Genomic DNA, 24968 nt, shown 5'->3' on the forward strand with positions numbered 1-24968 from the left:
ACAAATGATGTAAAGGCTGTAGCTCATGTCAGCAACTTTATATGTTGCTTGATCACTTGTAAAAATGTACCATTTCGTTTCTTAAATTGTGACCCAAGCTATGAAATAAAGAAACCAATGCCAACAGGAGAAATAGATATTCAAGTCAAATGATTTTTAAGAATATAACTTCAGTAAATAAAACCTAAGTCAGCAATTCTATTTAAGTAACAAATGCCCTTTAAAAACTAAAGGTAAATTAAATGCAGGGAAATAGCGCTGTGATTAGAATTTAATTACTGTTAATTAATGTTTGACATTATAATGTCAAGTTGGACTTATTTGTTATTGATTGGTGTATTTGAACTCATTTTGTTGAAAATGGTATATACATCTGCAATTTCATATAATAACAACTTTAGTAGACATTGAGGAAGATGTGAGCGTTTGTCCGTCCTGCAGCATGAGGAGAGGGAGGCGGCTCTGATTTGGCCAGAGGAGGAGGAGGAGAAGGAGGAGGAGGAGGAGGAAGAGTGGGAGGAACTTGTAGAGTTGCAGCAGATTTCATTGAGAACTCGGAAGGCAGCAGGTTAACATCTATGAACTGAGACCTGTCGAAGACTCTCACTCTCTCCTCACTCTGTTGGATTTCCCCTTTTCATCAAAACTAAGGATTTTAATTTCAAGACAACACCTGGAGTATCAAACTGTGGATCTATGCGAACCCAACGCGGGAGTCAACCACATTTGTGAAGTTGAAGAGGAGGAATGTATCGTTTCTTAGTGAAACTAACATTTCTGATTCCAGCAATCGTCCTCTCACAAGGTAAACTTTCTTCAAAAAACAGATTTGTTGCAGTTTGTAACCATTCAAACTAGGCTTTATAGGGAAGTTTGTGAGTAATAATGATCTTGCTAACCTTACTTCAATGAGGAAGGGATTAGAAAAAATAATTACATATTTAAACGTAAAGTAAAACTTGACTAAGAGATTTTTTTTCGATCGTGGCAACGACCTCTTTAAAGAATCACAAGCTGCTGTGCTGCACTGGCTGCAGACTTCCTATTATCTGATGATGTTGGTAAAGGCAAGTAACTTTTTTTTCACTTGCAGAAATTGGGTCATAATTTTGGCGCAACAGTTACTTGTCCATCATACACTTACAAAAACTCTTAACTGCTTCTAGTCTGACGCACCTTTTTTTTTTAAGGGATTTTTTTGCATTTATACTTTAAAGTAATAGTGGGACCAAGTGGTCTGTTTAAAGTTGTTCTACGCGGTGGTTTTAAATAACATTGGAGATAATGGAAGTTGGTGCGTGTGTTGATGCAGGGGGTACGCGAAGGGGGTGCAAAAGGGGAGGGAGGGAGGGCACCTTTTGTCTGCAAGTGTGGGAGAGTGTTGTGAGTGCCGGGTGGGGGGCGGAGGAGTCTCTGTTGCTCCCGTCTGCCGGTAAACAATGCCGGAGGAGAGTGTTTTATGGCTCGTGCTGGACTCTGATTTCTTTTGTTCCGCATCTGAGCCCCGCAGCTGCCGCGCTCTCCCTACTCAAAAGCGTGCGCTCCCAAAGCCACGCACCACGCGCTCTGGCCTCAGCAGCGTCCACAACTGGTTCCACAGTATCCCCCGCGGACACTCGTGTAACAAATCAATTAAAATATCAGAATGTGCAAGCTTAAAGATCTCAGATTAAAGAAATATTAACAGATGTATAATTTGAATTTCCCTGGATCTATCTATCTATATATCTATATATCTATCTATCTTTTGATAACCACAATACTTGGTTTAACTGAACAGATTTTACAAACACTGTGTGAACTGAGAGTCTATGTCGAATAAAATAAATGTTTTGAGATTTTTCCTGCACTCCACAGGTCTAAAATGTTCTCTACCCACTGAGTCATGCCTAAATGGAGGAAGATGTGAAGCCACCTCAAATGGAAATGGAGAATGCAAGTAAGTAATAAAATCAAAAATGCTTAAATAGCATCAACATATCATGCACCTGACGTTGCACTTGCACACCATACTAGTGTTTGACAATATTTTCACACATTCAGGAGCGTTGGAGCAGGTAGCTAGACTCAGCCAGATGTGTAAAAAGACTAATAAGTTAAAAAATTCTCACTTTTTAATTTCAGATCTATGTGCTTAATGTCAAATCAGTTGTAGGCAACTTTGGTCCCAGAAAGTGGTTTTGGGTGGAAAGAAAAGGGGCCACATATTCCCCCTTTCATTCCTGCCTTTGAGCAGGCCCTGTGCCCAGCAACCAGAGGCCCTTAAGTTTCCTCTGGGCTGGTGTGCTCCTGTACCCCATCAGGAGCCGCATTGCTTTACTTTTCCATTCCCCAAAAAGAGAAAGACTTTTGAGAAGTGTGGAAATAAAAAGCGAGTGTAGATCCAGAATGTTGGAGGGGTGATGGAGGGGTAGCTGGACAAAAGCCCACCCCCCAACAGCAGCCCGTTAATGAATGCAGGACCCCCTCTCCAGCAAAGTGAGAGGACGCGTCCAGTCCTAAATCTTGTTGTTCTGCTCTTTCATGGGCGACAGCTGGGGCTCGCCTGCCGCCCGTCACCCATTGTCCCGCAGTCAGAATAATGCTGTGTGACTAATCTGAGTGGGGCTTCCCATCATGCCACAGCCAGCACCACACACACAAACCTTGCAATAACCCCCCTCAAAAGTCTTGTCTCCTTCATTTTGAATGGATACCCCCCCACCCCCCAACTTTACTGCCTATGATCTCCATTTGAAAGCCAGATGGCTGTGAAATGTAATTGGATTGGATGTCGAGAGTGTGAGATTAATTGGAATAAAGTGCAGAAATTTGAAGGCAAACAAGTGGGAGCAGACACATGGAGGCAGATTGTGGGCTGTTTGTTTAAACTGTAGATTGATGTTAGCAGTTTGTGGATGAGACTCTTTATTTATCCACATACTCCTTTGAGCTGACCTCTATATCAATCTGAGCTTGCTCATCCAGGCTTGAATGTTCTTCTGTAAGAAGACAAAAAAAAAAACATAGAGGGCCCCAGTTTTTGGTTTGTTGTCAGCTCTGAGGCCAGAACAGATGTCTTCTGAAAGCGGTGTATTTATGTTGTGTTTCCCAGTTTTGTCCAACTTCCAGTCATCATTTTTGTCTCCATCTGTAATGAAACTCAGAGGTGGCCTGGTTTACCCTCAGGGCATGTGGTCACGGCAGGCGCTTCTCTGGTCTGTGGGGACAAGGGGGAGCTATTGAAGAGCCTGTGCTACTAGCCCAGGGCCACCTATTCTCAATCTGCACACTCCACACACACACACACAGACATCCGCACGTGTAGACACACTGGCACTCAGAAACTCTCCTTCCACCCCCACAAAGCTTTTATTGTGGTCCCAATCTCTGCTCAGTCCAATTAAAAACAGACAGGATAAGGACATCACTTCACCCACCCATAGTCTCTCTTCCTCCTTGCTTTCCTCTCATTAATCATTCATCCCCTCCAAGCCAAGCAGCTATCAGTCCTGGGGTGCACTGGGAAATTCAGGGGTCAGAGTGCAGCGTCTGTGGCAGGGAGGGGTTTTCAGCGTTGGCCCAAATTGTCTTGTTGATGTCACAAATTTGTTTTTTTTTTTTCTATTCTGTGCCCACATTGTCACTGTGCTGATGACATGGTTGGAAAGTCCACCTGTTAAAAAAAAAGATTCAGCAGCAGATTGAAGCAGAGTGGCGGCAGTGCTTCAGATTAATTTGAAAGGGTTTTAAACCTGGATGAGCAGTTCCCATCACAAGACATCAAACAAAAGGTCAAAAGTTTAAAAAATGTTTAAACTCCACCACGCACACAACTATGGAACTTACAAGTGAGTCATGTTATGCATTGTGGTTTATACTGCTGCTTGTAGGCATATGGCAACACATTTGAGTGGTTAGATAGATTTAAATCCTCTTCTTGCACAGTTCCCACGGGCACATGAGCAATATCACATGTTGGCATAGAGAATAAGGTTATGATTGGTGTAAACTGTGGTAATCAGATATCTTATGCATGGATTTACATAGATTTTGTTGAGACAAACTTAGTATCCTCACAGTGTTTTTTTTTTTACTCACTTCCTTGTTGAAAAGAACCTCCTTTACTTCACATATTTTGGACACTCATCATTCTTTAGAAAGGATTAGGCTCGGTACTTTTTGTACATGTATTTCTCCGATTTTGATTGGGCTCAGCTTTTGTTTATGGCATACAAAGCAATAAATAGTTTTAAGTTTTAAAGATATTTTGCAAAGTTTATGACAAAAAGACACGTTCATGATGTCTCCATACTAAGTAAGACAACAAAAAGATAGTTATTTGCCTAGTATGATGCAAATAAGTATGTGATTCAACCACAAATCAAGAATGTTAAAGGGTGCTGAGATATACAATCTGTCGTAGTAGAGTAGTTGAACTCTTATCTTCCATGGCTGTATTTAGACGCTGTCTATACATATATATATATGTCATATATACTACATATATACTACATATATGTAGTAAATAAATTAAATTTCCAGAATATTTAGTGTTAAAACTGTTTCATGGCGATTACAAGAAACAGTTTGGCTCAGTTATGTTAGCTTTGGCCAAAAGTAGCAAGGACTAGCTCAGCGAGTCTCTTGCTATGTACCTAAAAGTTTTGGTTTAAATTTAGCGTATTTTATTCAAAAATACATTGATATCACAACAGCAACATTATATACCACTTTGTAGGACAGTATTTTGAGAATTTTGCAGTGACGTTTGAAATGCTTAAAAGGGTCAAAGGACAAATGTTAAAGAAGTTTTAATCCTTCTCTCTCAGATGGAAACGAACATTTTGTGTACTGGGTGGAACTCCCTTCTCTTTACTATTGCAACTTGCGTCAGAGAAGTTTAGTTTTACATGGGACATCAGATCATATTCATTTGTATAAAAACAGTTTGCCGTAGTAGGTTACCAGACACACGGAAACAACATCGAGCATCTGTAATGGGGAAACACTCGATCAGGACTCTGTGAAGTAAGAGGTTATCTGAAGGTCTAGAGTTTCCTGTTTCCCATGGAGCTGTAGCTGGTTTCTGATGTGGGCAGCATGAGAGCATGCGAGGAAGGGCACAGCTTCGTGTGAGTCAAGCTTGGTTCCATTTGTGGAATAGTAATGAGGGCATCACAAGGTTGAAAGGTTGATGACCTCAAAAACGCCTTTGCGTGGCTGATGCTGCTTTGCTGTAATAGACACTGTTTTGGTAAGTGGCAAATGTTAATTTTAAACCCAGGAAACATCTCAACTGTCTCCGTACATGTCTCAAATACTACAAGACGTGGAACAGAAATAGACTAGAAAGAGAGAATTGACCTATAGTCCGTGGTGGTTGGTGTGATGAGACCTCCGTGACCTTACAGAGTTATCTGGTGTTACATATTGATGATAAAATCTCTTACTCAAAAAGACTGTCAAGGGCTAGTTCACCGTGAAAGTGATGGGACACTCTCTCTCAAGGAATGCTGCTCTTCATTTGTCCTCCTATTGGATTACCAGGCAGGTCTCTTTGGAAGTTCAGCTCCATGTGGGCTTAAGCAAATCAGGAACATGCAAGTGCACGACAGGGTTAAGTACGCCAGCTGATATTGGGCTTAAAGCTACTCCCCTGGTTGGGTCCATTCTCGAGATGCCAGGGCTCCTCTGATCTTGGATCCTTCAACAAGGTTTCTGGGACACTGTGGAGAAATGTCCACTCCTCTTTACCCCACATTGAAGCAAATCAATATGAGGTAGCTCTTGTATAGGAATTGTGAAGATGTGAAGTATGCAACACAGTCACATATTTCCTTCATTTACAGTTTTTGGTGACCTCTGAGTTGACTGATCTGGAGATCCTCAGAGTGGGACTATCAAAGCTGTGCTGTCAGAGTGGAGCGATAACAGGCTATTTTTCTCTAGTGGGTGCTGAAAATTCACAGTCAGACAGTCAAAAGAGAAGAAATTACACCTACACTATATGTATCGGGGTATGAGCATGTGTCTTTATCTGTTTTTTGATTGCATTAATAGGAATGACTGTCATCATTTAAGATGGTTAGTTACCACTTGTTATTCCATATGTCAAATTTCTAATGGGTATTTCAGTGGAAAATACAGGAGAAAAATGGAAAATTCTATTTTGACTACAGATTGAGGATGCAGTGGTGACTTGTTATGTGCCCACTTGACTGATTGTAATCAGAGTAATGAACTCTAGGTTGCAGGTATCTGATAACTGTCCTAAGAGGTGCAGTGGCATGCAGGTGTTTTTATTTGTTTGACTGGGAGGCAGGATGTTTTCACAGTGCTAGTGAAAGAGTACAGTCACCTCATTGAGTCTGTCACCAGTATGTATATCACACTCATATACGCTGTTGAATTTATGGTCTGGGTGTTTGTTAACTGGTATTTTTTGGATAAAGGTGATCTTGTAGTTCTAAGTAAAGCAGGTCCACAGTTCTTGTTACTCTGGCTGAGTCCAGTTAATCAAACAGCTCTGCTTATTATAAACAGAGAGACAGGAAATGGTTTAATAACTACAAAAATCACCTCTTTGAGACCCTTTCTTTTTTTGCAGAACATTTAATTTTTATTTAATGTTAGGCAGTTTTAAGGTGCTGTCTGATGCAGGATTGCATTAAGAATATGCAGTCTACTAAGGTCAAAACAGTATTTTCCAACAGGCTTTGAAAAAATTGCTCAATTCTGTGCTTCTCAAATTGAAAGTCTTGTGACAGTACACTTATAACACATCACTCTATAATGCATCCATGCAGTTGTTATTTTCATTGTACATCCGTTGACTCCCAATATTTTGCAGTGAATTCCCTGTATTTGAAGTACAATGTCTTCCAAATCTGGTTCATTTCTCATTCTCTCGGGCTCAGCTACATTGTTCTATTCTTGCAAACAGATGTGGACCCCGGGGGTCAGATGTTGGCTAATGATTAGACAGATCAAGGGAACATAAGCTAACCTAACAAAATGAGGAGGGCAGAAACAAATATCAAAAGAAAGAAAAATAGGAGAGAGAGAGCAGAGAAGAGAAAAAGGATGCTGATACTTAGTTATAAGCAGATTTAAGGGAAATACTAAAGTATTAGTATAAAAAACCTGTGCACATATGCATGGTTACTGTATGTTATCTCAATCTTTTCATGTAACTTTTTCCACAGCGGTGGCATTTCTAACTCATGTTGGGCTGGTTTTGTGTTGGAGGATAAAGTCACCCCCAGAGTGACAGATGGTAGATCAGGCCCAGCAGGGAGAGAGAGAGAGGGGAGAGAAGGCAAAGAGGCCGTCCCACAGTCACAAAAGTGTTTAGGGTCAGAGGTCAGGGAAGCATCTGCTCCAGCCTAAGGGGACATTGCAACGCCGGGAGAGACCTGTTGCCGTGGTGTGGGCTTTTCAGCGTGTGGGTGGATCTTTATCTCAGAATGAACTGACTGCAGCACAAAAAGGATCTGTTACAATTAGTTGGTGTGCGGTGACACACAGCAGCGCACACACGGCATTAAAAAACATCTGTTTCATGATACTGATTTTTATATCATAATAACAACTTGCTTTTGTGATTATTCAGCATGTTTTCATGGTGAAGCTAAATAGGAAGCAGGAAACTTCAAAGCCCTACAAATGCCTTTACAATCTTATGCCAATTGCAACTGTCTGGGCTCCCTATGGGGGCACACAGGATTGTTAAAACCCCCGACGTCTCTCACCTAACTAAGTCAACAACAGAGTTTTCAGCAGTCTTGTGCGACATAAGGGGAATGCTGTAAAAAGCAAACTGCTGGGAGCTTTAAAGAAAAATCCTCAAACAAGCAGGCAAAGCAGTGAAAACCTGAATGTGAGCTGAAGCAGAGATACTTTGAAAATCCGATAGAAAGAGGATGTGTAAAATTAAAACAGGAACAGGTAGGGAAGAGGGGAATTAAGAATGAATGGTGTGGTTTAGGGGGTTTTGGAGAGACAGAAGTTGCAACAGCTGACTTCACATGGGATCTTTATGTCCCTAGAGGAGAAGTTGGCTTTTCAGAACCCCCATCTGAGAAGGGGACAGAGAGGAGGGAGACGAGGGGGGCAGATGAGGGATGAGGAGGAGGAGGAGGAGAAAGGAGGATGGGGGAGGAGGAGGAGGAGGAGCCCTGTCCAACAGCTGCCTTCATTAACATGCGCACCTGCTCCCTGTGGAGATACTAGGAGGCCAACAGATGCCCTTTCTTACACATAAACACTCACAGGCTCATGTGCACAACTACACACCATCACACGAGCCCTTATTCAAACATAAACACTTTTTTGCTGACTTTAAATGCTCCTTCACATGACAGATGGGACCTCATTAATATGTACAAGCTGCATATCAAATTATGTCTAAGAATTTTGTGAGAGATCAAAATCCCTTAGTTCCCTAAACCTGCTCTCTTTCTGAATTTTTTAGCAAAACACTGTAAAAGTGTTGCCAGTTACTCATCTGTGTTCTGACCTGAACTTTATTTTTTTACTTAGTCACTACAGTCACATAGCTCAAGCTAGCTGGCTTGAGCTATGTGACTGTAGCAGTAACTTTCCTTTTTCTGAATGGGAGGGAAACACTGGAGAGCTTAGGGCCTGAATGCACAGCTTCATATGGGACATCTATTGGCGGCACGGGCCCTTGATCTCCACAGCCATTTAGGATGAATGTAGACAGCATGGGGGTAAAAGGTAGATGGGAACAGGCTGTTACAACTGGACTATTTTGTGGTGTCTGTTATACCCACAGAATGTGTTTTCAAGGTTCTGAGAGAGTCTAATCCAGAGAGACACACTAGAACAACATACTGTCCCTGTCCCACTGCAGTGGAACTTTGCTGGGCGGGAAACTTTCAGTCCCCTTCCACTACCCCCATTCCCTCCCTCCTATTGTGCCCCTTTTGTTTAGATAATTGTTCCCATGATTTAGACAAAATCAGGTCCTGGCTTTCTAATCATCATTGCTCCACCTCTTCACTGTCTTTTCCCAGGTGTCCCAGTGACTTTGTGGGCAATCGCTGCCAGTATCCCAACCCCTGCAGCTCTTCACCGTGCCACAATGGTGGCGAATGCCGTGCCATTTCACATGGCAACACATTCGATTTCCGCTGCATGTGCCGCCTTGGTTTCACTGACAGGCTGTGCCTGACCCCCACCAACCATGCATGCATGAGCTCCCCCTGTCGCAACGGAGGAACGTGTGATCTCATCACTCTTAATATCTTCCGCTGCCACTGCCCTCCAGGATGGTCAGGTATGTAACAGCCTCAAGCTCATTCACAAGAAAAGTTTTTCTAGATTTTTACCGATTTCACCATTGACCATCACGATTAACTCTTTTTATATGCGTGTTATTTTACAGGAATAACTTGCCAGACTCCCAACCCATGTGCTTCCAATCCATGTGCAAACGGTGGCCAGTGCTCAGGTTTAGATTCCACCTACAAGTGCACCTGCCCACCCACCTTCAGCGGCCAAACCTGCAAGCAAGATGTAAATGAGTGTGCCCAGACTCCCTCTCCTTGTCGCAATGGTGGTGTATGCGTGAACGAGGTTGGCTTGTACCATTGTCGTTGTCCTCAAGAATTTACTGGCCAGCACTGTGAGACCCCTTACATGCCATGCAGCCCCTCACCGTGCCAGAACGGAGGTACTTGTGTCCAGAAGGGAGATACCACCTATGACTGCAGCTGCCTTCCAGGTAACATATAAAAGTGTATTTAGACATGAATTAGCGGAATGAGGATTGTTAACTTTTTAGTTTTTTCTTTTTTTTTTTCTTCTTCTTTTCCTGTTTAATCAGTTGACCTAAAAACAGTGTGTTATTGTAGTAAAATCTGATTGGGAGGAGTAATCTCTGGTTACCCCACTCCCCTCTCTGCCAGCATCCACTGGCAGGATGCAGTCACACAGACGTTTCCTCTTGATAATCACCAGTGAGCCCACAAAGCACCGGAGATAGGCTCGTACACATAGACATATAGACGTACACCCCATTCATTAGGTCACAGACTCACAAAAATATCTTGTTTTTTACCTAAATACTGCCAGCCTGTCTGCCATCTTTATTGTGTTGGTATGCAATGCTGTTGCAATGCTGTTGCAGTGCTGCGGTTACCGTTGTTACAGTCAAGACACTGACTCTGGAGAAACCTTTCCTATTTAAACCGCATTGTACTTTTCTGTTTCTATATAGTTTTATGTAATTGCTATTGAAGCATTCAGTTGCATGTGTTTTTGTCTGATTGTCTGCTTATGTTCAGTACAAACCATGTTATTTAGATATGCAGCTGAATGAGGGATATCAAGGGGCTGTGTGTTAAAGTTTAATCCATGCTGTGTGTCTCTTGTGGGTGTCTGCTGTGGAATGCGTTCAGATAGCGAAGCTGCACGAGCACCTGCAGAGCTGCGGGTTGATTGTTAATCAGACTATCATGCCTGTAAAACACCCACTCAAGCCTTTGATGTCTGAGGAGGAGACAGGCCGCACGGTCATGTCTTCCTCAGGGCATTAAAACAGTTGGCCACGTGGATAGAGAGAGGTTATCGTTTTATGTGAGCAGTGATAACATAAGGAAGGAAAGGACTGATTATTAACAGAATCCAAATATTGCCAAATCTCTGTCTTTATCTTTCATACTCCACTCTTGTTCAAATCTTTTGTTCTGTCTCTGCTCATCAGGTTTCACAGGCCAGCACTGTGAGCATAACATCAATGACTGTCCATCTCACAACTGTCAGAATGGTGGAGTGTGTGTGGATGGAGTGAACACCTACAATTGCCAGTGCCCACCTCATTATACAGGTGATCTTTTACTTAAATTTTTTTTTCATACCTAACTTGACAGTTAAAATAGAAGAAAAAGACACCAAGCGTGAACTAATCCCCCAAACTAAAATAGTGCTCTCACCCTGCTCTTCCCTACAAACCCTCTCAGGTCAATACTGCACAGAAAATGTGGATGAATGCGAGCTGATGCCCAACGCATGTCAGAATGGGGGGACGTGCCACGACACACATGGCAGCTACCACTGCGTCTGTGTAAACGGGTGGACTGGTGACGACTGCAGCGAGAACATAGACGACTGCGCCAGTGCAGCTTGCTATCTTGGTGCCACATGCCATGATCGTGTGGCCTCATTTTTCTGCGAGTGTCCTCATGGACGCACAGGTATGACTGTCTGCAGTCCTGTCAGGCAACAGTACAGACAGGTCTTAAAAAGAAAGAGATTAAATTTGGTATGTTTGCATCTACAGGTTTGCTGTGCCACCTTGATGATGCCTGCATCAGCAACCCATGTCAAAAAGGCTCTAACTGTGACACCAACCCAGTCAATGGCAAGGCAATCTGCACCTGTCCTCCAGGTTACACTGGAACAGCCTGCAACTTGGACATTGACGAGTGCTCACTTGGTAAGTCACAAAGTCAGCTGTTTCCTCATGTCGGGCCTACCAATTAAATCTTTTACAGCTGTTAGACACAGATATCTGACAAATTGCACTTTGTAACGTTTTAGGTGCCAACCCCTGTGAACACGGTGGTCGCTGCCTCAACACAAAAGGCTCCTTCCAGTGCAAATGCCTTCAGGGATATGAGGGTCCTCGTTGCGAGATGGACGTCAATGAATGCATGTCTAATCCCTGCCATAATGATGCCACCTGTCTAGACCAGATTGGAGGGTTCCATTGCATCTGTATGCCAGGTAACACTATTTGTTTGTATCGCAGAAAAATAGAAACGGGTTTAAACGGTTAAATGCATACATCTGTATATGTTTTCTTTTCTTTTGTCTTTCACTGTTTGAGATATCGTTTATTGAAATATGCTCATGTACAAGTTCTATTTTAAAGTGAACTACCTAAAATGCACAGCCTGCCCTAAATGATCAAATATGAGTGGCCGTGCTGGCTTTGTTCACTCTTTGTTTGAGCTTTACCAAACTAGCCACTGGGTAACATGCAAATACGAGACATGGTGATGTCATCAAGTCCAGGAAGTAAAGTTTGGACTACAAATGAAGCATTTTACATCGTTCTAGAGTAGCATTTTCTTTGGAGAGAATAGCACTCTTTGTTATTGACTTTGCCATTTTGGAGACATGTTTCGCAGATACAATTGTTAATCGCAAAAAAATTTAAGAGTTCTGGGTGAGATGGCAAGTAAGCAAATATGGCTGTTGTGTCTTTCATTTCAGGATATGAGGGTGTGTTCTGTCACATCAACACAGATGAGTGTGCCAGCCAACCTTGTCTTAACAATGGCAAGTGCATAGACAAGATCAACTCCTTCCACTGCGAGTGCCCCAAAGGTGAGAGAATATCTGGAAATCTGTACAATAACTGGAAAAAACATCAGTTTTAGGATAATTTAGCCGAATATAAACCCTTTTTGGTTAGACAATTGGAGCAAAGAAGGTCCTATAAAAAAGTGGATCATTAACTAATCTGTCAATGAGTATAGCTCACATGGCTCACAGATTGAATGTTAATGATTTACTTTGTCTTGAACAATTTATGGGTGAATGACTAAGTGAACCAGCCTGCAGAAACATTAGCATATTTGGCGGGAAAGCTAGTTTGTGATAAAGCTTAGCGCCAAACTTGGGGGCTGGGATTGGTTTATAGCTGGTAAGCTGGAGGCCATTGTGTTGAGATTTGAAAGGAAGATTTCACTGCACAGTAAAAGCTGAGACGGAGTGGGGGGGGGTTGGAGGTAATGTTGTGGAATGGTTTTGTAAGGACTTTCAGCGTTCCTGCAGACCCACTTCAGATGCAAATTAGTTTGTCTGTTCTCAAGTTTCATATTATGCATAATGTAGATATGAATCACAGAATATTTTGAGCTGAATTATTTATGAAATTTTCACAAATGCAATCTGCATTTACAAAGATTTTTAATTCTCTGTTTTATAAAACGCATCTGCAGGATTTTCAGGAAGCCTTTGTCAGGTGGATATTGATGAGTGTGCTAGCACCCCCTGCAAGAATGGAGCTAAATGTACTGATGGACCCAACAAGTATACTTGTGAATGTGCTGAAGGTACACTCTGTCACAGTTTCTACAAACATTATATCTAATCTTTTCTGTTCCTCTCCTTATAAATGTGGCAGTTGTTAAATCTTTCCTCTGCCCTTCCAGGTTACACAGGGAAACACTGTGAGATTGACATCAATGAGTGCTACTCTGATCCCTGCCACTATGGCACATGTAAGGACGGGCTGGCCTCCTTCACGTGCTACTGCCGACCTGGTTACACTGGCCGCTTGTGTGAGACTAACATCAATGAGTGTCTTAGCCAGCCCTGTAAGAACGGTGGCACTTGCCAAGACAGGGAAAACTCATACATCTGCTCATGCCCTAAAGGCACTGCAGGTGAGACTTTAGTTACCCCTAACCAGCTCAGATAATTCTTTCAGGGAAAATGTCTATATCTTTCTCATCTTTTCTCTCTTACATTGTAACCAACAGGCTTTAATTGTGAGGTGAACCTGGATGACTGTAAGAGCAAGCCCTGTGACTACGGAAGGTGCATCGACAAAATCAATGGCTACGAGTGTGCGTGTGAGCCGGGTTACACAGGTGAGCACTGGGTGGAGTTTACAGGTGCAGGGGGATGGTCCCCTGAGCTTAGGGAGGGGCACGTAGGACAGGTGGCTGGCGGGTCCGCTTCTGTGAAACAATGGTGTCAGATTGCCTGTATGGGATGTGGGGTGGGGGTGGGTGGGGCGGGTAAAGAGAGAGATAGGGACACAGCCCCCAAACCTGATACATGTACAAACGCACACAAAGCACTAACTTTGTTTGCCTTTTGAAAGGGTTGTGACGTTAAGCTTGGGAAGACTCTGTAGGGTGATCCTTTAAAAGAAAAGAAGAAGATTGACCTTTAATCACATATCTGATGTTTATAGGTGTGTAAATATGTGGTTTAAATGGTTCCTCTCCATAACTCCATAACTGCTGGCACTCATCTACTTGTAATGTACTTGAACATAGAAAGGTTGACAAATTCCTATCTCTGCAAGGGGGCTGTTCTCATCATCCTTTCATGGCCCAACAGATTCGGTTCTGACTAGTAGCTGCTCTGAGATTATTCTATAAAGGAGGCAGGGATGAAAGAAAAAGTGTATTTGCAGGCTGCTGTGCATCCCTCCTCCTCTTCCTCCCCACCATCTTTTTGTGCTCGTGGGGTGAATGTGGAGGGAACAGCAGGACTGAAACACAGAGGGACAGAGGACTATTGTGACTGAAGATCAGGCAGTTGGACCCTCCTCTCCTGACTGATGAAGAGCATAGGGAGGGAGCTGGATAGGAGATCAGAGGGGGGTTTAATTGTTACTCGGCCGTGTGTGAAATGGGTCTGGCCTTCTGTCCCTGTAAACGGCCTTGGGTGAGGTCGTTTCTCCGTGGAAGGGGGGGGGGGGTGTTGTGTGTGAATAGGGAGAGTAGCCACAGCCCTCCTCCTTCTCTGCTGGTAGCACCTCCCTTCTCTCAGATCCAGCTGAAACCCTTCTTCTGCCTATTCAACAAGGCCCCATTGAATCAATGGTGAAGAGGTAAAAGGGCCTCTAGGGGCCATGAGGCCAAGCACACATTGGCGCTGCTACAGCTTCTGCTCATTGAAAGCTGCACAGAGCACCTCAACTAGCAGATTATAAAGGCTTAAAGAATACCTCACTGGAGAGCAGCTGTTCGGCTTCTTTAATGGCCAGTGTAGATATTTATCAAGCCACAACTTTAAAAATTAATGTTTACTACCTTCCTAAATTCCTCTTTTATTGTGTTGCAGGTGCAATGTGTAACATCAACATCGACGACTGTGCCATCAGCCCGTGTCACAATGGGGGCACATGTATTGATGGCATCAATAGCTTCACTTGCCTCTGCCCAGAGGGCTACAATGACGCCACCTGTTTGTCACAAGTGGATGAGTGTAGCAGCAACCCCTGTATCCACGGCCGATGCCAAGACCTCATTAATGGGTGAGAACAGATCCAATTTTAAGATATGAGACAAGCAAAATCTACATCAAAAAGAAAAGCTCACAAAGCTGTCTTTTAAATTTTTTCGTCTGAAGCTACAAATGTACCTGTGAATCCGGCTGGAGCGGCCAAAACTGCGACATCAATAACAATGAATGCGAGTCCAACCCCTGCATGAATGGCGGAACCTGCAAAGACATGACCAGCGGATACCACTGCACATGCAGAGTTGGCTTTACTGGTCAGTTGCAACCTCCCTTGTCACTTTCTTTTCAATGACACAAATAGATTGCTCTTTTGGCTTGGATCTAACCCAAGTGTGTTTTCTAATTTTGTGGCTGTAGGACCTAACTGCCAAACTAACATCAATGAGTGTGCCTCCAACCCCTGCCTCAACCAGGGAACCTGCATCGATGATGTGGCTGGATACAAGTGCAACTGTTTGCTGCCTTACACTGGTATGACATGGAGTGGCCTAACTTTTACTCAGAGAATCAGAGTACTTGTTGATGAAGTTTGCTGCTCCCTCAGCTGTGTGCACAATCTTAAAATGTAAATATAGTCTTTCAGTTTCCACACAGAGAGTTTATCCTATCATATCCTGTGTTGTTTGAGAAAACATCACCCAATGGTTACTAACAGGGATGCCTGTTTTTGGGGATATCTGTGTGGAAAGATCTGCTTGTCTGTTTTGCAGGGATAAAATACTATGTGTGTTTTGGAATAACATGCCACTGCAGCTAATAGAAGCTGCAGAGGTGGACACTACTCCAAGCCCTATTCACACTTCCGCCATGTCCTGTTTCCTGTCTATGATCGCACAATAGCAGGAAACAGGAAGGCCCTTCCTGTTTGCTTAAGTCGTCATGGAAATGGATAAGGAAGTGGAATGGAATTGGAAGTTTGTTACTTTAAAAATGAAGCATTTAGTAAAACAAATGCAGTGAAATATGAATGAAATACAAATAAAATTGATTTTGTGACTTGATATTGAAGTCTGAAGCAGAGGCAGCGACTGTATTTTGTTAAATAAGTGCTAACACTGATGTATGTTCTGTTACCAGGTGAAAACTGTGAGACCCTGCTGGCCCCCTGCAGCCCCCGACCCTGTAAGAATGGTGGAATATGTAAGGAGGCTGAAGACTACCAGAGTTTCTCCTGCATCTGCCCTGAAGGATGGCAAGGTATGCATCAATGCATGGTTTCACATGTGTGTTCCTATCCATTTTCTCTTCATTCTTTGGACTTTGTAAAAATATTTATTTGATTGTCTTTTTTTCTTTATCAAAAGGCCAAACATGTGAGATTGATATCAATGAATGCGTGAAAAACCCATGCGGTAACGACGGTCTTTGCTTCAATACTATGGGCGGCTACCAGTGCAAGTGCAAGCCAGGTTACACTGGCCAGAAGTGTGAGACAGACATCGATGACTGCAAACCAAGTAAGCCACAGACCTAAAGCATCACAGGTTCCCATAAAGATCACTGGTAAATGGGTATCTTACATCCTCTTTTTTGTGTATCAGATCCATGCAGTAATGGAGGTCTTTGCCGCGATGGCATCGATAGTTTCACATGTACCTGTCTGCCTGGGTTTCGTGGCGTCAGGTGTGAGCAGGACATAAATGAGTGTGAGAGTAACCCTTGTAAGAATGGGGCCAACTGCACCGACTGTGTCAACAGCTACACCTGCACCTGCCCACTGGGCTTTAGTGGTATTAACTGTGAGATCAACACCAATGACTGCACTGACAGGTAGTATACCCTATTATTTAACTCAGTTACTGTACAATCATCTCAAAAGTGAGCATAGTGATCTAAGGATTTGTTTGCCCTTGTATTTTGACAGCTCTTGCTTCAATGGCGGCACCTGTGTGGATGGAATCAATGCCTTCACCTGCTTATGTCTAACTGGATTCACTGGTAGCTATTGCCAGTATGATATAAATGAGTGTGACTCCAAGCCATGCCTCAATGGAGGCACCTGTCTGGATGGTTATGGAACATACAAGTGCACCTGTCCTCATGGCTACACAGGAGTGAACTGTCAGGTAGGAGGTTTGTCGTATAGCACAGTGTATTTAATGTCACGTGGCGCTCCCATTTTAGCAATTTGTTAAGTATATTCTGTGTCTTTTTTCCACTATAGAACCTTGTACGCTGGTGTGACTCCTCCCCCTGTAAAAATGGAGGTTCCTGCTGGCAGCAGGGGGCCTCTTACACCTGCCAGTGTCAGACTGGATGGACAGGCCTGTACTGTGACATCCCAAGTGTGTCTTGTGAGGTTGCAGCCAAACAGCAAGGTACAATTTTTTTTTTTTAAACTTCATGTGCAGTAACTTGTATTTTAAGATGTGTTGAATCTGAATCTGGTGTATGATTGGCACATTCTAAAAGCTCATCGTTTGCTGTTGATTGTAGGTGTTGAAGTGACCCAGTTGTGCAGGAATTCAGGCCAGTGTCTGGATGCTGGAAACACACATTACTGCCGTTGTCAGGCCGGATACACAGGGAGTTACTGCCAGGAACAGGTGGACGAGTGCTCACCCAATCCTTGTCAGAATGGCGCAACCTGCACTGATTATCTAGGAGGTTACAGTTGTGAGGTAAGGTGAATTTGGTTCCGGAGGTTTCCATGGTTAACTATTTTTAATCATGCAAACACCCACATACATATAGTATAGTTGTCTATCATGAGGGTGTTTATTTTTTTCATTTGAGTTTTTCATTGGTTTTAGCAACACTAATTCAAATAATCAAACTGTTGTAATTTTGACAACAAAATGTGCTCATGCTTTTTTTTTTTTTAAATCAGTGTGTTCCTGGTTACCATGGTGTGAACTGCTCAAAAGAGATCAATGAATGTCAGTCTCAGCCCTGCCAGAATGGAGGCACCTGCATCGACCTCATCAACACTTACAAATGCTCCTGTCCCAGAGGAACACAAGGTATGCATCTGCATTTCAAATCTATCTGACAAACAAATATAACAGAATACCAAAGCAAATTATATGTGTCTAACTCAAAGTATATGTTTCCTATAGGCGTGCACTGTGAGATTAATTTGGATGACTGCAACCCCTCAAGCGACCCACTGACAAACGAGCCCAAGTGTTTCAACAATGGCAAGTGTGTGGACCGCATTGGAGGCTACCAATGTGTGTGCCCACCAGGTTACGTGGGTGAACGCTGTGAAGGTGACGTCAACGAGTGTCTGTCAGACCCATGTGATCCTAGAGGGTCCTACAACTGCATCCAGCTCACCAACAGCTACCGCTGCGAATGCCGTACCGGATATACAGGTACAGATGTGCATCCGGCAGCACACGATAAGAGTACAAATGACAGAAAGGGCACCTGGCACATGCTTAATGCTTCTGATCTACAGGTCAGCGTTGTGATAAGGTGTTTGATGGCTGCAAAGGAAGACCCTGCAGAAATGGAGGCTCATGTGCTGTTGCCAGTAACACACCTCATGGTTTCATCTGTAAATGTCCACCTGTGAGTGCAGCTACAACATCTCTTACCTCTTAAAAAGTTCATTTCATTGCCTTTTTACAATCGGTTACATTGATAATCATTAAATCTCTCATTTATATGCTTCTAGGGCTTCACTGGCTCTTCTTGCGAGTACGATTCCCGCTCCTGTGGAAGTCTGAATTGCAGGAACGGTGGTACATGTGTCTCAGGCCACCTTGGCCCACGCTGCCTGTGTCCCCCAACCTTCACTGGGCCTGAGTGTCTAACCCCAACTGACAGCCTCTGCATCTCCAACCCCTGTTACAATGGGGGTACTTGCCAGATCACTCCTGATGCTCCATTCTTCCAGTGCAGTTGCCCCAGCAACTTCAACGGCCTGCTTTGCCACATACTAGACTACTCTTTCGTTGGGGGGTTTGGCCGAGACATCACCCCACCTCCAGAAGTGGAGGTGAGCTGCGAGCTTCCTCAGTGCGATGAGTGGGCGGGGAACCACATCTGTGACTCGCTGTGCAACAACCATGCCTGCGGCTGGGATGGAGGAGACTGCTCTCTTAATTTTGATGATCCCTGGCAAAACTGCTCAGCTGCTCTACAGTGCTGGCGTTACTTCAATGACGGGAAGTGTGATGGTCAATGTAACAGCCCAGGGTGTCTCTATGATGGCTTTGATTGCCAAGGACAGGAAGGACAGTGCAAGTAAGTCTGGGAAATGGAGACATACACTTTTTTTGGCATTTGTGTTTTTGTTTCAGAATAATAACAATCTTCTCTTTTTTTTTTCAGTCCTCTATATGATCAGTATTGCAAAGACCACTATGCCGATGGTCACTGCGACCAAGGTTGCAACAATGCGGAGTGTGAATGGGATGGCCTGGATTGTGCCAACAACATGCCAGAGAAGCTTGCTGATGGACATTTGGTACTGGTGGTCCATATTCCCCCTGAGCTGCTTAAAAACCATTCTTCATCGTTTCTCAGGGATCTCAGCAGCGTTCTTCACACCAATGTGGTGTTCCGTCGTGATACCAAAGGAGAGCCCATGATCTTTCCTTACTATGGCAACGAACAAGATCTGGTTAAACATAATGTGCTGAAACGCTCGGCAGATGGCTGGCCCGAGTGGGCTTCGATGCCTGCCAATGTTTTGGGTCAGGTGAAGGAGAGTGTGTCCTCCGTGGTCAGCTCTCGGAAACGCAGAGAGCTGGATCCTGTGCAAGTTAAAGGGTAGGACATCAGCATGACAGTAACACTTTAAATCAACAAAATTATTTGGATTATAGAAAAGTGTACAATATTAATCTTTCTACCCATTTTTGCTCACAGGTCCATTGTGTACCTGGAGATTGACAACCGTCAGTGTTACCAGCAGTCAACTGAATGCTTCCAGAGTGCTACAGATGTGGCTGCATTCCTCGGAGCACTTGCCAGCAGTGGAAATCTCAATGTCCCCTATATTGAAGCTGTCACAAGTATGCCATCATATCCAGTGCTTTTGCTCTTTTGCATATGTTATATACATCAAAAACTGTCCACTGTATTGAAATCCTGATTTAAAAATCTGTATTTGAATTATTTCTCCAGGCGTTAGACCTACTGTTCCCCCTCAAGAGCTCTACCCTATGTATGTGGTCTTCCTTGGTTTGGCTGCATTGGGTTTCATCTGCCTCGGTGTTCTGGTGTCTCGTAAGCGGCGACGAGAGCATGGTCAGCTCTGGTTTCCTGAAGGATTCAAAGTATCAGAGCCCAGCAAAAAGAAACGTAGAGAGCCGTTGGGAGAGGATTCTGTTGGACTGAAGTAAGTAGACTTTAAAGGGAAATTTCATGGCAGCTATACTTGAAACTTTTTAGAAATTTAATCCCTAACAAAGGTAAAGGTGGTCTAATCTATATCCTCATCTTTTCAACAGACCTATGAAAAACTCTGACATCAATCTTATGGATGATAATCAAAATGAATGGGGTGATGATGATCCGGACTGTAGGCGTTTCAGGGTAAGATGAAGGGTTACTCTTATCTTGCTGTAATAAATTAAATGAATCAGACTGTCTCAATGCTGTGTGCCACAGATAAGTGTAATTGATGATTTTTGTGTATTTCAGTTTGAGGAGCAGGCTATGTTGGATTTGAGCGATCATACTGACCAGAGGAAATGGACCCAGCAGCACCTGGATGCAGCTGACCTGCGGATCGCATCCATTGCTCCAACACCTCCTCAGGGAGAGATAGAAAACGACTGCATGGATGTCAATGTCAGAGGACCAGGTGCGAACACAGACAAAGATGAGATTACTTAATAACTGACTCTCTTTCCAAAGTCATGTTATCATTCTGCATTCTGAAAACACAGATTGTGTGGGAATTCACCATCCTTCTCGGTTTTCCTTTTCAGATGGTTTCACCCCCCTGATGATCGCCTCCTGCAGCGGTGGGGGTCTGGAGACTGGTAACAGTGAAGAGGAAGAGGATCCATCGGCAGAAATAATCTCCGACTTCATTTACCAGGGCGCCAACCTCCATAACCAGACTGACCGCACGGGTGAAACTGCCCTCCACCTGGCTGCCCGTTATGCCCGCTCAGATGCCGCCAAGCGTCTCCTGGAGTCCAGCGCCGATGCCAACGTTCAGGACAACATGGGTCGCACTCCACTTCACGCTGCGGTGGCTGCAGATGCGCAGGGAGTGTTTCAGGTGCCTGCTCACTCTCAAGTCTCAAATTTCAGGCTTTCATTTTCAAAATCAGTTTTACTAAAGTCTGTCTTTTCACAGATTTTGATCCGAAATCGTGCCACTGATCTTGACGCCCGAATGCATGATGGAACAACACCGCTGATCCTGGCTGCCCGATTGGCGGTTGAGGGCATGGTCGAAGAGCTTATCAACTGTCATGCTGATGCTAATGCCACTGATGATTCTGGTAGCTAACATTTTATCACTCTGCTATCTTCACACATCCCAACAAATGCTTCATTGTGCTGGGAGTTATGATGATAAACCCTTTAAATCCGCAATCTCTCTGCAGGTAAATCTGCTCTTCACTGGGCTGCAGCTGTAAACAATGTGGAGGCTGCCATGGTGCTGCTGAAAAATGGCGCCAACAAAGACATGCAAGACAACAAGGTATGTAAAAGAATGACTGTGATGGAGCTATGTGAGAATTTTCATTGTATTTTTATTTAATCACCTTCTGACTGGGTTATTTTGTTGTTTGCTTTTAGGAGGAGACACCACTCTTTCTTGCAGCTCGCGAGGGCAGTTTTGAGACGGCAAAAGTCCTTTTGGAACACTTTGCCAACCGTGAGATCACTGACCATCTTGACCAGCTGCCCAGGGATATTGCCCAGGAACGTATGCACCATGATATTGTCCGTCTTCTGGATGAGTACAACGTAGTTAGAAGTCCTGGTCTTCACAGCACCCCCTTAAGCACCTCTACCCTCTCCCCTCCTCTTTGCTCTCCCAATGACTATCTTAGCAACCTCAAGCCAACCCACTCTGTCAAGAAAGTTAGAAAACTTAGCTCTGGTGGAAAAGGAGGGAAGGATGGGGGTAAAGATAATAGGATGAAGAAGAAAAAGTCCTTGGATGGGAAGAATAACTTGCTAGACACATCAGCTGTTCTCTCCCCAGTGGAATCCCTCGAGTCGCCCCACGGTTACCTGTCTGATGTGGCCTCTCCTCCCATGCCGTCACCCTTCCAGCAGTCCCCACCTATGTCTCTAAATCACCTGCAAGGCAATGGGGACTCCCATTCAGGCCAGATGAACATGGGTAAGGATATGAGCTGCATGGCTTTTGACCCTCACCCACCTCGTCTCTCCCACCTGCCTGTATCCAGCCCGAGCACTCAGGGCACAACATCCATTGGCGGCAACAGAGGAGGTCAGTGCGACTGGGTCTCCAGGATGCATCCAGGTGTTAGCCAGCAGGGAAGCTTCCCCCAAGGGCCACCCATTACACACAACATGATGGGTGCCCTGCATGGCGTCAGTACTGCCACTTTGTCTCAGATAATGGGCTACCAGAATCTGCAGGCCAGCCACCTTGGCTCTTCTGCACACATGATGCAGCAGGCTCACTCAAGGCAGCTCCAGCACCAGAACTCCAACTCGACCACAGCCAGTCAAAGCCTCAACCAGAGCTTCCCTAACATTGAGCTGAACGGCTCCGACATGCAGCAAAATGGCGGATCAGGCCGTTCGTTGACCATCCACACTGTGATGCCACAGGAGACGCAGATGCTCAGCACACAGTTTCTCACCCCGCCCTCTCAGCATAGCTATTCGGGCCCCATGGACAACACACCTAACCACCAGCTACAGGTGCCTGATCACCCCTTTCTAACCCCCTCCCCCGGCTCCCCTGACCAGTGGTCCAGCTCGTCCCCACATTCCAACGTGTCTGATTGGTCGGAGGGCATCTCCAGCCCGCCTACAAGTATCCACTCACAGATGAATCTAATCCCAGACCAGTTTAAGTAAAGACTTGATGGAAAATGGACCTTACCCTCAGATGGAACAGAGTACATACAAAGCTCTATCAGAAAAACAGTGACAAACTTCACCCAAGACTGAAGATGCTTCTTTTTTATCATCAGTTTTTATACTAATAAAAAGCAGTTGTAGCTATTTTGTATTTATTTATGTGCTTTTTTTTTGACCTGAAAGATAAAGATGATTTTATATTTATGCTTTTTGGATTATTTTTCTTTTTTTTTGGGGGGGGGGGTTATGTATGAAAACATTAGAAACTGTTGATAAGGAGCGTATATCAGAAAGAAAGGCTCCTTGATGTGTACACTGGTTATTTATTTGTCTTGTGTTGACATATTCACTGGATTTATTTGAATCTTTTGGCGCATCAGTTTTCACAAATCTTATTTTGGGCTGATGTGTTGCTTTACGTTTGTACAGATCTTTTTTTTTTAAAGACTTTTATAGAATATTTTAAATTTTCAGTATTAAGTAATTATATTTTAACCTCCTTTTTCTTTTAAAGTGACAGGTTTTGTTACTGAACTACATTTCACTAAGTCTTATCACTGAGTCTGCTTTAGACGTTGATTTAATATATTCATATCAAGTGTCACCTTTCTTAGTGTTGCTTGTTACGCTGTCCTCTCTGACAAAATTATTAAACAGTAACTGAGAGAGGGGAATACAGATATTGGAAATTTTGGACCTTTAAGCACAGAACAAATTTCCCTTATTGGCTGAGAGATGCGCTATTTAGAGTGAGTAGAAAATCATCTAAATACATCTAAGCCTATTTTTTTCTTGAATTGTGGTCTGGTTTGGTGCTGAGTGATTGATTTGTGACCATTTATGATGCAAGGATTGTCTCTTTGTTTCGTATTGTTTTACAAATCATTTATTATGGTTACTGTGTTTAACCTGTTGAGTGTTAAATTGCAGACCTGTCGTAGAATGTTGAAATGTTACATTTGCCACAGTTTTTAACAAGTGCCAGTGTGATCTTCGTATTCCTCACGAAAAGCAATGTATTTGTGAGATTTCTTGTAAAAAAAAAAAAATAAATAAATCAAAAAATAAGTGTCTTCAAGGAGGAAAACATTGTTTGTAAAAGAAATGGGGACCTTCATGTGTCTGGTGACATCATCTGTGCTTTGAAAAGGAGTGTGGATTAAGGTGTCAAAATGTCATGTTTTATAAACTAATCCAGAAGTAAAGATGTTTTTAAGAAAAAAGTCATTTGATTTTCATGCACAGTTGTAGTTTGCAAAGAAATATTTCCTGATTTAAAATGTTTTGTAAAGTTCTCATGATTCAATAAAAAGCTATTGATAAACTGAGTTACTTTCTTGATTTCATTTTTTTTTTCTTCTGAGCTGAAGGTGGTTGAACCTTACTGCAAATATAATGCTCTTGTTGTGATGGCAAGTGGGAAAATTTACAGAGAGACGATAATTCATTTCGGCTGATATTTTCCCCAAGAGCAAAACGTGCTGATGCCATCGTCGCTGTTCATGCTGTGGGAGTACCAGTGCTTCTGTCACAGGACATTATGACGTGAGAATATTCAATTTCTACAAAGAACTTCAGCGCACTAAATGGTTTTTTAAATCTCCCAGAATGTTTCACTCCATGTGGCTCCAGGGCAGCTTTGTCATCAAGTCAAGTTGACTGAAAACAGCTGAAAGCAAATGGTTTTGAATCTATTCAGAGCCACTCTATTACAGAGTGGCTTTTATCTTATATATAAGTATTATATCTGTATAAATCTCATGCAGTGCATGTATTCTACACAATGTACAGCTGTACAGAAGAAACAACGAGCTGCACTGAACTGAGTCAATCAATTAATCGCTTAAACATGCTATCGCTTAAGCTTATATTATTTTGTTTGATTTTGTTTTCAGTGAGAGCTTACTATTACAATGACTATCTAATGAAAGGAGGCCTCTGGTGAAAGGTGCAGGGACATTGTTATTGGTGTGCACAGTGCCTTTAGGGGC

At 43.4% G+C, this 24968-nt stretch overlaps 1 protein-coding gene across 1 annotated transcript; it reads left to right on the forward strand.

The window, feature by feature from the left end:
• The first annotated feature begins 535 nt into the window (after window positions 1–535).
• Window positions 536–24306, forward strand: notch1a (notch receptor 1a). The gene is made up of 34 exons (XM_072372626.1): window positions 536–805; window positions 1858–1939; window positions 9021–9283; window positions 9392–9730; window positions 10712–10834; window positions 10968–11201; window positions 11288–11443; window positions 11548–11733; window positions 12226–12339; window positions 12957–13070; window positions 13170–13403; window positions 13500–13610; window positions 14818–15010; window positions 15106–15251; window positions 15355–15468; window positions 16075–16194; window positions 16302–16454; window positions 16539–16767; window positions 16862–17063; window positions 17162–17315; window positions 17434–17618; window positions 17828–17960; window positions 18057–18314; window positions 18401–18513; window positions 18620–19191; window positions 19279–19719; window positions 19819–19964; window positions 20077–20290; window positions 20403–20487; window positions 20596–20758; window positions 20886–21184; window positions 21263–21410; window positions 21516–21613; window positions 21712–24306. Exons 1-34 carry the CDS (start codon window positions 748–750, stop codon window positions 22972–22974), a joined length of 7443 nt encoding a protein of 2480 aa, XP_072228727.1. The 5' UTR covers window positions 536–747; the 3' UTR covers window positions 22975–24306.
• Window positions 24307–24968: the final 662 nt, after the last annotated feature.

This window comes from Leuresthes tenuis, unplaced genomic scaffold (assembly GCF_036924035.1).
Source record: "Leuresthes tenuis unplaced genomic scaffold, fLeuTen1.0.hap1 SCAF_19, whole genome shotgun sequence".
In the NCBI taxonomy this organism is placed as follows: Eukaryota; Metazoa; Chordata; class Actinopteri; order Atheriniformes; family Atherinopsidae; genus Leuresthes; species Leuresthes tenuis.

Bases quoted from the DNA above. Each gene is read 5' to 3' on its own strand.
- notch1a (XM_072372626.1), top strand. From the start codon at position 748: ATGTATCGTTTCTTAGTGAAACTAACATTTCTGATTCCAGCAATCGTC. The intron at 13,404-13,499 runs GTGAGACTTTAG...TGTAACCAACAG, and splicing joins ATGCCCTAAAGGCACTGCAG to GCTTTAATTGTGAGGTGAAC. The intron at 13,611-14,817 runs GTGAGCACTGGG...ATTGTGTTGCAG, and splicing joins GTGTGAGCCGGGTTACACAG to GTGCAATGTGTAACATCAAC.